Source organism: Schistocerca americana, chromosome 1 (assembly GCF_021461395.2).
Source record: "Schistocerca americana isolate TAMUIC-IGC-003095 chromosome 1, iqSchAmer2.1, whole genome shotgun sequence".
In the NCBI taxonomy this organism is placed as follows: domain Eukaryota; kingdom Metazoa; phylum Arthropoda; class Insecta; order Orthoptera; family Acrididae; genus Schistocerca; species Schistocerca americana.
Window position 1 is genome coordinate 478,908,490 of NC_060119.1, and position 15,387 is coordinate 478,923,876.

The 15,387-nt window shown below is 38.9% G+C and overlaps 1 protein-coding gene across 5 annotated transcripts in view; it reads right to left on the reverse strand.

Moving 5' to 3' along the window:
- The window catches only part of LOC124604147 (uncharacterized protein YJR142W), a 271,445-nt gene that overhangs the window by 97,450 nt on the left and 158,608 nt on the right, over positions 1–15,387 (reverse strand). For all 5 annotated transcript variants that reach the window (XR_006978592.1, XM_047136454.1, XM_047136453.1 and 2 more), the window contains one exon: positions 14,803–14,902. Coding sequence is in view for 4 of the 5 variants with exons in the window: in XM_047136454.1 (XP_046992410.1) it covers positions 14,803–14,902 (100 nt within the window). In the remaining variant the exon portion in view is untranslated. The remainder of the gene's footprint in view (positions 1–14,802; positions 14,903–15,387) is intronic.

Consider the following 15,387-nt stretch of genomic DNA (forward strand, 5'->3'; position numbering starts at 1 on the left):
AGGCAATGTTTGGCAACAGCTGATTTACTTTGTTGATTTAGCTGGGTGCATGTCTGACATTTCTTGCATCTCTCCTCAACTATCCTGATTGTCTTTCTCACATATGACATGCCACATTCACAATGACTGTGGTACACTATTGGCTTTTGGAGAGGTCCATCATCTTTAACAGTACAAAAAAGCCTAGGGATTCTTCCATTTGTCTCTTAGCTAATGCATCAAGATCCACTATGGTTTTTACATTAGGATGGGTAGAGTTTAAATGCTGTAGGAATTCTTCAAGCTGTTTTGTTCCATGTCGCCACACCACAAACGTGTTGCCCATATATCAACAGAAACACATTGGCTTGAACTTGGAGGATGCTAATGTGATTGCCAAAACATATACAGACTTGACACCACAGGCAATAATGACTTAACTATTGCCATGCCATCAGTTTGTTCATAATACTTTCCACCACACAGGAAAAAAGTTGATTTGAGAACATGTGTAAAGAGTTCAGTAAAACTGTTGAAATTTTCTGCAATCAGTTCCAAGGAGATATTTCAGTTTAAGCAAAGCTTGAAGTCTGGCACTCAATTTAAAAAGATTTTACCAGATATCTCATTGCAGGCTTAAACAAATCAGTTACAAATGATCATCAGCAGTTCAAATGTATGGCAAATGATGGTATCCCTTAAGGAAATGGCAGCAAGGGAAAGGAAACGACACCAGGAGCACTCTGTGATCATGCCTGGGTGCCTCATTGAAGAGGCTATTCTTGCTTAGGGAACAGGGTGCAACCAACTGTAGATTATGGCACACATTGGAACAAATGATGTCTGTCATCTGCGCTCCAAGGTAGTATGTGGGTCATTCTAGAGACTAGCACAGAAGGTTCAGAAGACTAGGCTGGTGCATGGAGTTACAACGAAGCTCACAATTTGCAGCATTCTAAAGAGAACTGACTGAGGTCATTTGGTTCTGAGTTGAGTGGAAGGACTGAACCAGAGACTTCGAAGGCTCTTTGACAAGCTAGGCTGCAACATCCCAGACTGGCAGTGAGATTTTTGGGGAAAATTTAAGTGTATATGAAAAGGATAGGTAAATGGGAAATGGAGGTGGTGCATATGCCGCAGTACAAAAGAAACTCAAATTCACTGAGGTAGAAATTGAAGCTGCCTGTGAGATTGTTCAGGCAATTATCAGTTTCAGAGGTGAGCATGAAATGATAATTGGATACTTCTATTGCCCACCAGAGTCATCTTCTGATGTAACCAAAAACTTAAGAGAAAACATCAGTTCACTAGTACATAAGTTCCCCACTCATACTGTAATCACTGGTGGCGACTTTAATCATTCAACAATTAACTGGAAAAATTAGTTTTCTTAGTGGTGGGCGTGTAACATTATCAAATGCCTTCTCTGAAAACTACCTTGAACAGATAGTTAACAACCCTACTCATGATGGAAATATATTGGAACTAATGGCAACAAACAGACCCGACCTCTTTGAGGATGTACACATAAAAACTTGTATCAGTGCTCATGACACAGTTGTGGCAACAATGATCACCAAACCACAAAGGACAACTGAAACAAGCAGGGAGAAATAAATGTTGCACCAATGTAATCCCCATACCACTGAAAACATGAATTAAATAAGTGTTAATGTCAATGGTGTTGAGAAACAGCTGAAATCGTTAAAATTGAACACAGTTCCAGGGTCTGATAGAATCCACAACAGATTGTATACTGAATTTGCGGCTGAGATAGACCCTGTTCTAGCTATAATCTATCATAGAGCCCTCGAACAAAAATCTGTGCCAGTTGTTGGAAAAAAAGCAAAGGTCACACCTGTCTACAAGAAGGGTAGCAGAAGTGACCCACAAAACTACTGTCCAATAAACCTGATATTGATATGTTGTAGAATCTTACAACATATTCTGAGCTCAAACATAATCGAATGGAATAACCTCCTCAATGTCAACCAGTATGGATTCTGAAAATATTGATCATGTGAAACCCAACTCACAGTTTTCTCGTGTGACATAATGAAAAGCTTTGGATCAATGCAACCAGGTAGCTGCAGTATTTCTGAAGGGTGTATGACTCAATACCACACCTATGCTTACTGACAAAATTACCTTCATAAGGGGTATCAAGTGAAATTTGTGACTGGCTTGAGGACTTTTTGGTAGAGAGGATGCAACAGGTTATCTTGGATGGAGAGTCATCACCAGATGTGGAAGTAATTTTGGATGTGCTGCTGGGAAGTGGGTTAGGACCCTTGTGTTCATGTTGTATATTAAGCACCTTACAGACAATGTTAATAGTAACATGAGGATTTTTGCAGATAATGCAGTTATCTGTAGTGAAGTATTATCTGAAAGAAGCTGCATAAATATTCAGTTTCATCTTGATAAGATTTCAAAGCGGTGCAAAGATTGGCAACTTACTTTAAATGTTCGGAAATGTAAATTTTTACACTTCACAAAATGGTAAAAAAACAAAGTATCCTGTGACTATATCAGTGAGGCACTGTTGGAATTGGCCAACTCATACAAACACCCCGGTGTGACTCTTTGCAGGGATATGAACTGGGATGATCACAGAGGCTCAGTCATGAGTAAAACGGGTGGAATGCTTTGGCTTATTGGTAGAATACTGGGGATGTGCAATCAGTCTATAAAGGAGATTGCTTACAAATCACTTGTGCGACTGGTTCTAGAATATAGCTCAAATGTGTGGGACCCGTACAAAATTGGACGACAGGGTATATTGAACATATACAGAGAAGGGCCGGACAAATGGTCACAGGTCTGTTTAATATCACAGAGTTACTGAAGGAACTTGTAGTGCTTTGAGAATTTTGGAGTAAATTCTAGAGCAACTCAGCCTTCCACCATTTTGAACACCCAATATTTTAGAGCTGAGTGGGAGAAATGAATACGCCCTACTGCGCATCACCTATTTGTATCTGCAGGTCAAAAAAACAGTTATGAGAGAAAGATGGACCCAGCAGCCGAACGGTGGCAGACAAGTACCTGCTGTACGGTTCACAGAGTTTCCATGTACGGCTAGAGAAGAACAAGAAAATTTATGTAATATTCTGTGTGGTCTAGTGTCTGTGTTATTTGTAAAAAGACTAACATATTGGACTCGCTTGAGACTAGAGCCTTTTTAATTACTTCATGTTTTGGCTATGAACGAAGCAAGACACATGTATGCTATCTGAATATATGTAAATGAGTCTATTTCAAGCAATGGAAAATCCAGAATGGAATGTAACAATATGAGAGAAGGAAAGTTGCTACTCACCATATAGCGGAGACGCTGAGTCGCAATAGGCACAATAAAAAGATTCACACAATCATAGCTTTCAGCCATTAAGGCCTTTGTCAGCAGTGGACACACATACACACACGCATTCACACACACTCGCGCAAGTGCAACTTGCACACACGTCTGCAGCCTCAGAGAGCTGACACTACACTGCGAGTAGCAGCACCAGTACATGATGGGTATGGTGACTAGATGGGGGTAAGGAGGAGGCTGGGGCAGGGAGGGGGAGGGATAGTATGGTGGGAGTGGCAGACAGTGAAATGTTGCAGTTTAGATGGAGGGCAGGAGAGAAGGTGCGGAGGGGGGGAAGGGGTAAGTAGCAGAAAGGAGAGAAATAAAAATAAATTAAAAGAGTGGGTGTGGTGGTGAAATGACGGCTGTGTAATGCTGGAATGGGAACAGGGAGGGGGCTGGATGGGCGAGGACAGTGGCTAACGAAGGTTGAGGCCAGGACGGTTACGGGAACGTAAGATATATTGCAGGGAAAGTTCCCACCTGTGCAGTTCAGAAAAACTGGTGTTCGTGGGAAGGATCCACATGGCACAGGCTGTGAAGCAATCATTGAGATGAGGGGTATCATTTTTGGCAGTCTCCCACCACCTCCCAAAGACTCACAGTCCGGCATTCCCCTCGTAACTCAGTACCATCTGAGATTGGAGCAACTGAATTACATTCTCCTTCAGGGTTTCAATTACCTCTCATCGTGCCCTGAAATGAGAAATGTCCTACCCACTAGCCTTCCCACCTCTCCTACCGTGGTATTCCGCCATCCACCGAACCTACACAATACACATAGATCTAGATGCTAGACCTGTCCCATACATCCTGTTACCACCATCTACTCCAGTCCGGTCACTACCATCACCTATCCCATCAAAGGCAGGGTTACCTGTGAAACCAGTCATGTGATTTACAAGATAAGCTGCAACCACTGTGCTGCATTCTATGTAGGCATGACAACCAACAAGCTGTCATCCGCATGAGTGACCACCGACAAACTGTGACCACCCTGTGGCTGAACATGCTGCCGAACATGATACCCTTCATCTCAATGACTGCTTCACAGCCTGTGCCATATGGATCCTTCCCACCAACACCAGCTTTTCTGAATTGTGCAGGTGGGAACTTTCCCTGCAATACATCCAATGTTCCCGTAATCCTCCTGGCCTCAACCTACGTTAGTCACTGTCCTCCCTCATCCAGCCCCCTCCCCGATCTCATTCCAGCATTACACAGCTGTCATTTCACCACCACACCCAGTCTTTTAATTTATTTTTATTTCTCTCCTTTCCGCTATTCCCCCCCCCCCCTCCCACCCCTCCCGGCACCTCCTCTCCTGCCATCCGTCTAAACTGCAACACTTCACTGTCTGCCACTCCCACCATACTACCCCTCCCCCTCCCTGCCCCAGCCTCCTTACCCCCACCAGTTGCCATGCCCATCATGCACCGCTGCTGCTGCTTGCAGAGTAGTTTCAGCTTTCTGAGACTGCAGACATGTGTGCATGTTGTGCTTGCGTGAGTGTGTGTGTGTGCGTGTGTGTATGTGTGTCTACTGCTGACAAAGGCCTTAATGGCCGGAAGCTATGATTGTGTGAATATTTTTATTGTGCCTATCGCGACTCAGCATCTCCGCTATATGGTGAGTAGCAATTTTCCTTCTCTCATATTGTCAAATTATTTCAAGAATAGAGAAGCAGTTTAATAAATTCCTTTAACCAGCTATAGTCTTTGGAGAAGCAGCTTTTGAAAGATCAAGTAGCTGATTACCCAGAAAGAGGATCAGCTACACACAAACTGCAAGTTAACTGAATTGAGAGATGTGTGTTCCTTGCAACCCAATACCACACTGTCTCTTGTCGTCAGAAAAACGTTACAATGTGGTGACCCAAGAGACAGGACCTGAAAAAAATGGGAATTTCAAGACAGAAATGGGAAGAAGATATTAGGTGTTGCCATAGCAACCAGGCCTAAGAAGAAACGAGAATGATTTCCCGTAATTGTATTGAGTCCAATAAACCAATGGGAGAAAGTTGCGAGTGTAACACATTAAAAGACATGAGAAAGTAATAGCGACGGGGGGGGGGGGGGGGGGGGGGGGGGGGGGGGGGGGGAACGGAGAGAAGACTTCAACTTTTCGACTAAGAAGATGGGGTGTGGAGAGTAAGCAGTTTTCACACATGTACATCGCGCTGATGCCAACGCAGTAACCAGACACCGGCGCCGACTGCACCAGCTCATGTTCACCGGTACTGACTCCGTGTCCCGCTCGTCAAAGACAACTCTGAAACCACCCTTCGACGCCACCAGCACCAGTGCTGTCCACTGGCACTGATTACACATCCGCTCACCAACGCAGCTAGAACTCTATGCCGGGTGACAATAATTGTTTGGTAAAGTTGAAGGAACTGTTGACTGATAAACTGTTAGTGCAGTTATTTTACTCAGTGGTGAACTTTCTTTTAGATGGTTACTAGGTCTAAAATCAATAAAGTTATGCATCAAGAACAGCAACTAGCAGAACCAGCCATGGCTATGACAGTAAATAAGGAAGTGCCAGACTGGGTTGAAGTAGCAAATTTAATCAAAGAACTAAGTTTAAAGTTAGACTCAGTAAGAACAGAGTCAAATGCTCAAATTACTACTCTAAATAAAAATTTAAATGCTCAAAATGCTTCCTTGAGAGATGAACTGAGTGCAAATTTAAGTGAAAAACTAGAAGCACAAAGTGTAACTTTAAATTAAAAGCTAGATGCACAGAGTGCTAATTTAAGTAGAGAAACAGACACAGTGAATATTTAAGTAAATAATAAATTGGATGTTCAGAATAAGACTTTAGGACTGTTAAATGCAAAGGTAGATGAACAAAATAAGGAATTTAGCTAGTTGCATGAAGGCATGGGAAGTCTGAAGACTGGATTGGATATTTTAACCACTAAAGTGGAAAATTTTGTGAGGGATTTGAAAGCTGAATTGACTAGCTGTTTAAGTAGTCATGTCAATCAGCTGTTCACTGACTTTAGTCAGACACAGAGTAACCAATTTCAGGATTTGGCAAAGAAACTAGAATTTGATATTGAAGATAAATGTAATAGTGTAGAGTCTGAACTGAGCGAAAAACTAGGTTCATTTCAAAGTGTATGTAATGTTACACTTGATGATGTAAAACAAAGGTTACACACTTTAAAGAAAAATGTTGAAAAGCAGAACAAACTAATCCTATAGTCCAATCGCAAATTGCAGGCATTAACACGTGAGTTGACAACTTGGAAAGAATTTTTAAAGAGAAACTAGCAACTTCAGACATAATAAATATCAGTAATCTGGAGGAACAGGTAGAAGAGACGATAGAAAAGTTGCCACGAGAGTAACCTCCGACAACATATCTCCAATCTTATCTTCCGAACTTAGTAATACCAAGAAGGATGTAGATGAACTGTGGAAGGAATTCAAACTTCTGCAGGACAAAGTAGATAATAGAGTGACTTCTCCAAATGTAGTATTGACTAGTGAAGTGATGACAGATTTACAATGGGGAGCAAATTCTGGACTATACAGACAGTTTCTGAAGTTTAAGCCAGACAGGGAAGTACATCCTAAGCATTTTCTGAAACGGTTTAACCAGGCCTTTTCGAAAAACTGGGAAGATTCAAAGAAGATCGAATTTGCAGTAGGGTACCTTTTAGGGGAAGCTTCAGAGTGGGGCACAGTCAAGATCGAGAACTTTTCATCTTGGGCAGATTTCCAGAAAAAGTTTAAGGAGAAGTATTGGTCAGCTAGCCCTCAAGAAAAATTAATATTTGATTTGTGGGTCCCTACTTGGGGTACGACGAGAAAGTATTTTGACTGGCATTCAATACGTGCGAAATACTTAGATAAGCCCATGGAGGAAGAAGGGTTAGTTTGAATTCTAAAAAGATGTTTACCCATTTACGACAGGAAAGATATACTGTGTAGTGGGTGGAAAATAGTAGAAGAACTGTTGTCTTTTGTATACGCACTTGATGAATTAAACAAAGACCGCAATGAAAATGTACATCAAAACGAAAATCAGAATTGCAGAAAAGGTAGTAATAATAGTAATAGTAATTTTAAGAGACATGAGGCCAACTTAGCTAGAGTACACCAATGTAACTGGAATAAGGGTAACCAAATTTACCAAAAGAAGCATCCACTTTCGAATATAGGCCCCGTAACGTCGCAAGAATTTGTACCGAGCAGTAATAGAGTACAAAGTGGTAATGTAATACCCCGATTTGGTAACCAACCAGTGATTACCAGTAATGAGGAGAATGTAGTGCAATCTGGATCCAGGGCCCAGGTCGTAGAAATACATTAGGAGACCTAGTTTATAATAAGTATGTTAATTTCACACATAAAATACCCACCAAAGAATGGTTATTACTGGAAGAACCAAGCTCAACTACCATTAATCCACAACCAATACTAGGAAAAGTGGAAGATTTTGAAGTTAACATATTTATAAATTCAGGGAGTAAGGTGTCACTGATGTCTAGAACATTCTTTAGAACATTACGAACTAAACACCACTTACTGATATTACCAGTAACAGGAGTTACTGGAACAAAGAGCTAAGCTGTAAAACAAGAGACCCAGGTGAACTGCAATTTTGGGAATATCCCATTTTGTCAGACGCTGTTAGTAGTAGAAAATATCAATAGGGATGTGTTGTTTGGCCTAGATTGGCTATCAGAATTTAAAGTCATATTGAATCTTGAGGAGAATCTTCTTTATTTTGGTAAAGGTGACTACAAATATTGTGTACAGTTTGCCAGAGATTGAAAAGGTAAGTTACACATCACATCAAGTGGACATACACGGCAAAGTAAATGAATCGCCAATGTCAACCAGTGAACAAAAACTAGATTTATATAAGGTTCTAATGGAATATGAAGAAGTATTTTCCGACCGTCCTTGTAGTATTAGAGATTATATATGTAAATTTAAAATCAAAGACAGTACTCCATTTTTGTGTAAGCCATATCCAATACCGGTAAGTCTAAAAGAGGCCGTTAAGGAAGAAATTGACAAGATGATTGACAATAACATAATAGAATGTAGCTGTAGCGTCATGAATAACCCCTTGACAGTAGTAAAAAAGGCTACAAGAGGTGTGCGATTGGTGCTAGACGCGCATACTTTGAATAAGAATATAGAGGATGAATTATTGTCCAAATTTGAGAAAGTAAGGTATTTTAGCACAATGGACCTGACTGCTGAATATTGGCAAACTAGGTTACACCCTGAATCAACAGCGTTTCTATTTGATGGGAAATCATATCATTTTAATGTTTTACTATTCGGACTAAATATCTCGGTATCCGTGTTTATACGTGTGCTGGACAAGCCATTAGGAAGGGAGTTGTCAAAGGATTTATTAATATACGTGGATGACATACTTGTAATCTCATCTACCTGGAAAGAGAATTGTCTGACCATGTGTAAAACCCTGAAAAGGTTTAAAGAAAAATATATTACAGTAAAACTATCCAAATTGCACTTTGTGAGGCAAGAGGTTAAGTTTTAAGGGCATATTGTAGGGGTGCAAGGGATTATACCAGATCCATAATACACAGAAGCTATTAAGGAGTATCCACCACCTAAAAACATAAGACAAGTGAAGGGATTCATTGGCACGGCTGGATACTATAGAAGATATATACGAAGCCAAGAGCTGAATGACCCAAAACTCTTATGCTTATTAAGGAAGAGAATACCGTGGGTTTGGGACCAAGAGGCCAATGATGCATTTGAAAATGTGAAAAAAGCATTGGTAGAATTACGTATACTACACCATCCGGTTATGGGTGAGCCATTCAAAATTTCAACAGATGCATCCAACTATAGCATAGCAGCAGAACTTTTCCAAGGGGAGTGTGATCTGGAAAGTACAAATCACCAATCTATAGCTTTTGCTACAAACATGAATTAAACTATACAGCCACAGAGAAAGAACTACTAGCAGTAGTATGGAGTATCCAAAAATTCCAAACATTAGTATGGGGAGTGAGATCCATGTATATTCGGATCATCAAACTCTATCTTTTTAATGAGAAGTCGCTTATTACATAGTAGATTAATGTGGTGGATGTTATTACTATGACATTAAAATACAGTATGTAAAAGGTTCTGAAAATACTGTACCTGATGCTTTGTCTAGATTACCTGCAGATATGAAAGAGTTAAAATGTACAGAAGGACCCGGTGTAATTTTTGCAATTAATTTTATGACAGTAGAATACCTGCACAACAGGGTACAAGAAATGGCTCAAAGAATATCCAACAGCATCCATCATGATCCCTACTTTACAGAAATATATGCTATGTGTATTAGAAAGTCTTTACCTCCTAATCAAGCAGAGAAATGGAAGGTTATAGTGAATAATTTATTTTGGAGAGACAGTATAACATCTCGACGGTGGCGTTTATGCATCCCGAAGTTGATGGAGGACAAAATTGTGTGGTATGTCCATACATGGTATGGAAACTTCAGAATAAAAAAGTGTATAGCCCACATGAACAAGTTCTACTGTTTCAAAAAGCTAGGACATAAGGTAGCATCTTTAATTAGAATTTGTGAAACCTGTCAGAAAGTAAAAGATAGTAACACTCATGTTAGATACAAAATGTATCCAATGATTCCTAAGGCATCACACGAACTTACAGCAGCGGATTTCTTTGGACCTATTCTGAAAGAGGGTTATGAACGAAATTGGGAAATTATGAAAAACATACATCATGGGCAATGAAAGTTAAAGACTTTGAGCTTATTTTAAATGAATTAACACGTTTCTCAATTGGATTAACAGCTTTGGAAGTAATAGGTAAACCTTTTGTGGAAGAACCCCTTCTTAAATGTTTTACTTGGCCGGAACAACCTACTGTTGATTACCAACTTAATCAAACAATAGTTTCTAAGAACTTGGTTGAAAGAGCACAACAATGAGTGAGTAAATATAACGAGAAGGCTGTCGAACTTCAGTATAACATTAATGACCTAGTTCTAGTAAAACAGCATCTTCAAAGCTCTGCCCTGAAGAAAGAAACACATAAATTTTTTCAAAAGTATGAGGGAACTTACCAAGTGCAAACAGTGGTACATCCCAAAGCCTTAGTTTTAGTAGATGCTATAACAGGATCAAAGATGTAAAAGACATAAAATTGTATGTCTCCCAGGGACATTAATGTTCTGTGTTAACGGGCGGAGTGATGACCGTTGGATCCCTAGTTGTTTTCGATGTTTCTTCTGTGCTATTTTTCCCTGCACCGAATTCCCTTCAAATCTTAAACTATTCTGTACTCTACTCTTGAATTCTTAAACTAGTCTATAATTTTCGTACGTAGAAAATTGGATATGACGGTAAAGTAGAAAACTTAAGGGAATCACACATGAACAGTGATCTCTAGACATGAAATGAAACGAATAAAATATTATTTGAGTGAAAGGTATAATATGATGGTACTATTTAAACCGAGTGATGTCGAGATGACATAAAATGAATAGAGGATTTTATGTGTGTACAAAAGTATAGTATAAACTGAATGACTAAGCAACTATGTAACTGTAGTGTATAATTTTCTATTTTTATGGAAAATTTTTTACCTATTATGAGACATGAAGTGGATGGGAGGGTTTTTATTAGTTTGGAAGGGGTGGATAGTGTAAGTACAAGCATGACTAACACTATTTAACAGACCACACCTTTCAGACAACCCTCACAGACAGGTGCGACTGATTCTTCACCATTTGCCATTCCATAGGGATTGCTAAGATTTTTCTTCGGGGACTTCAGAGCTGAAGGTGAGAATGTCCATTCTGTAGGAGACATTTAACATCATACCTCCAGTACCAGAGTAGTAGGGATCCTGGGGAAGAGGGGTGGGAAGAGTTTCCTGTCTTTGGAGCTATCTTCTTTCTCTTCTTCGATCTTAGCAACCATTTCTACTTTTACCTTTCTTACTTCTCATCTGAGTACTGGTCTATCTTTCCATATGCATATACTTCTATTGCTGAAGTCCTTCTTATTTCTTGTGGTTTCCAATAACCTTCAACTTATTTCATATAAGTAGGCTGAAGAATCAGGTTACACAAACACACTTCTACATACACATACCACAACATGAAGTTGCCAACAATGAACATACAGATTAAAAGGATGTGAGAACCGTCAGGTGTTATAGGGGGAAAGAATGTGCACATAGAGAAATATGCACTTATGGCTGATTATTGTGACAGTTCTACATCGTTTAGTTACTTGGAAAAACTGTCATGTAGATACTTATTAATATGTATATATAGGAAATACATCACCTAGTTATTTGGAAAAACTATCATGTAGCTATTTATTAATATGTATATATAGGAAATATATGTATAAGAACAATGATGATTCTATATAGCATAGGTACATAAGGATATAAAAACTATGATAATTTTACATCAAGTATGCCTAAGTAGGAAGCATGAATGAGGAAAGAGAACATAAGTCAGGGAGGAGCTAATTGTGATAACTATCCAGGAATGTCAGTCTAATAAATATTCTGACGACTTGTAAGATAGTGGGACTCTTACAGCCTAAGTAAGCATATTATACATTGAAAAATATATGAAGGCATGAAGTAGATGCTGGAAACATAGAAGTTGATAAAGGAGGACTCTACCCATAGGGAGAAGTATGAAAAAGTGAGCATGAAGGGTGAAGTAGGTTTTAGTTTTACCAGATGATATTTAGCTATAGTGTACATAAAGATGTATACTAGGGCAATGAACCATGAGGCCTATACAAGAAGGATAAGGGGGGACGCACCCAGCAAGTCCTGGATGAAAAGTGCAGATAGGCAGACCTAAGAAAGGCTGACCTATACTGTGTGGACAGGGGCACCAAGAAGGGGATTGACCTGTACCATAGGAAAATAGGAATTAAAAAAGGGGCGCACCTACCAAAACAGAAGGAGAAAGCGTACTCATAGGATCAACCCGTATATGAGGTATAGGTACTGTTACCAGAGGGGAAAGGGCAGTATCGTGACAAAAGTCACAAAAATTTTGTAGAAATTATTCTGGTAAGTCTGAATTCTATATTTCACTAGCATTATTATGTTTTATAAGTGTCAATAGGAACACTTCCATTTTGCCCAGAGTTTCTCCAGACTACAAAAAGTTTATAAATAATAAGATCATTGTGTACTAAAGAAGTAGTACAAAGAATTAGAATAAAGAATAAAGTACTCAAGCATCGTGAAACACCTGGAGTTTGCAATTGGAAATTGAGACAGAGTCCTAACAAATCCTAAATATTAGGAAAACTTTTTACAATTTTGGTAAACATTTTTGGAATGCAGTGATCAATATATTATTATATTTCAACTAAAGTTCAGTCTTGATCACAACACTTATGTCTCAATAACATAGGTGACCGGTTTTGGTTATATTTATATAACCATCTTCAGACCCTTTGGCTTCCCTGGAGGATGGCAGGCGGAGCTCTCCTCAGCTGCTACGAAGTCAAGCTTAGGAGAGCTCCGCCTGCCATCCTCCAGGGAAGCCAAAGGGTCTGAAGATGGTTATATAAATATAACCAAAACTGGTCACCTATGTTATTGAGACATAAGTGTTGTGATCAATACTGAACTTTAGTTGAAATATAATTAGGAAAACTTACCAGGTTACCACTGAATATTCGAATTTTGATGTCAAAATAGAGTGAGAGTAGAATAAATGAAAGATTAGCTAGAGTTTATTCTAAATAAGTGCACAGATCTATGTTGGTATGTATACTGTTAGAACAGTATGTGATATAAATTTACATAATGATTGTATAAAATATCGCATGTTCGGTATAAGGCGGGGGGAATATGTAGTGCTTCAAGAATTTTGGAGTAAATTCTAGAACCACTCGGCCTTTCACCGTTTTGAACACCCGATATTTTAGAAGTGAATGGGAAAAACGAATACGCCCGACCGCGCATTGCCTATTTGTATGTGCAGGTCAAAAACAGTTATGAGAAAAAGATGGACCCTGTGGCCAAATGACGGCAGACAAGTACCTGCTGTATGGTCCACAGAGTTTCTATGTACGGGTAGAGAAGAACAAGAAAAGTTTATGTAGTATTCCGTGCTGTTTAGTGTCTATGTTGATTGTAAAAAGACTAATGAACAATTGAATATAGATTTCTATGTTCATTCATGTACTGGACTAGCTTGAGACTAGAGACTTTTGAATTTCTTCATGTCTTGGCTATGAACAAAGCAAGACACATGTGTGCTATTTGAATATGTGTGAATGAGTCTAACGTTTAAGGAACAAGTTATCTTGCAGAAGTTATTGTCTGTGAAAGTTGAAAATATAAAGTGACTGAACTGAAAAGTATATTCTATGAGTACCCAAATTATTTCAAGAATAGAGAAGTAGTTTAATAAATTCCTTTAACCAGCTGTAGTCTTCAGAGAAGCAGCTTTTGGAAGATCGACATAGCTGATTACCCAGAGAAGAGGATCGGCTACACATGTGCAAGTTAACTGAATTGAGAGACATGTGTGCCTTGCAACCCAATACCACACTGTCTCTTGTCGTCCAAAAAACATTAGAAACTGAACTGGAATACTCTTGAAGATAGACAAGAACTAGCTTTAAATGATGACTTCAGGAAAATACCATCACTCACATAGAGATTGTGAGGACAAGATTAGAATAATTACAGCAAAGCACAGAGGAATTCAAACAATCATTCTTCCCACGCTGCATACGTGAATGGAACAGGAAGAAACCATAATAGCTGGTACAATGGGATGTATCCTCTGCCACGCACCTCATAGTGGTTTGAAGAGTAGAGATGTAGTTATAGAGGTAGGGGTAGATGAGCATCCATGTGCACAGTATATGTCAGAAGTCAAACTCGGCTATAAATAATAGTATAATGCCAAAAAACCTTCACAGTCTGGTTGGAGTCCAGGCAGAGTGTATGCAATACAACACAAATCACATCAACAGAAGAACAAGAGTGGATTAGTTGCTGAAATATTGTGCTGAACACTGGAATCAACAACTTGGCTGAAAACCCAAAAGCACACCATTAATCAATCACATCAATAAAAACCTGGTACTTAAAACTGTTCTTGTTGTATTAAGCTATCTTCTCATAATATTCTGTTACATTTACTGCACTCTTATGTTTCTATTCCCTTTCCTTTTTCTGTGCTTGATGTTTTGTCTTCAATAGAAATTGCAAGAAAGCTTATTGCATTCTGCACATTTCGTTCCATCATTAATAGATTAAACACTTATTTTAATAGAATCTTGCTTTTTATATGCTATCTTTCTGATTACAGCCAATAAGTTATCTGACAGTCTTCAAATTGTAGCATGTTGCAAATTTAATATGATTCAAAAAGACAGTTAGTAATTAAAGTTATTTAATTAATTTGGTGAATACTTCAGAAGAAATACATGAACTCACCATTTTCAATTGAAACCAGGCCATGTCGAATAAGAAAATCAACTATTACTGGGCAACTTGTTGTTTTGAAGTCTGGAGAGAAAACTTTTTCAAGGACATCCTAGAAAGGAGAAAAAGATAGGAGATTAAACTCACTGCTCTGTTTGTCACAAAAATGAGTGATACACATCCAACCATGGAAATAAAAAACAAACAATTAAATATCACAGATTACTACATGAAGACAATACTAAATTGACTATAGACAATGATATATGTAACATATGGGTAAGCTATAAGATCACCATCACACCCTACCAGAAGGTAGCAAAGTAGAAACAGATCTTAAGCAATCTACCAAATCATAGACTTCTTTCCTTAACAAATGGTCTAAAGCAAATTCAAGGTTATGTTCTTTGTAGTCTTTTGCTTCTCCTTTTCCCTTCTTGGTATTCTTTGACAGCACAACATTTTAATGGTTTGTAGTTTTTTTATTGCCTGAACTGCCCATGGTCAACGTTTGACTTGCATACAATACTGTACTCCCAACACACACTTTCTAGAATGCCTCCCCCTCTTCTATCCAAGCATTTCATACTTGTCGAT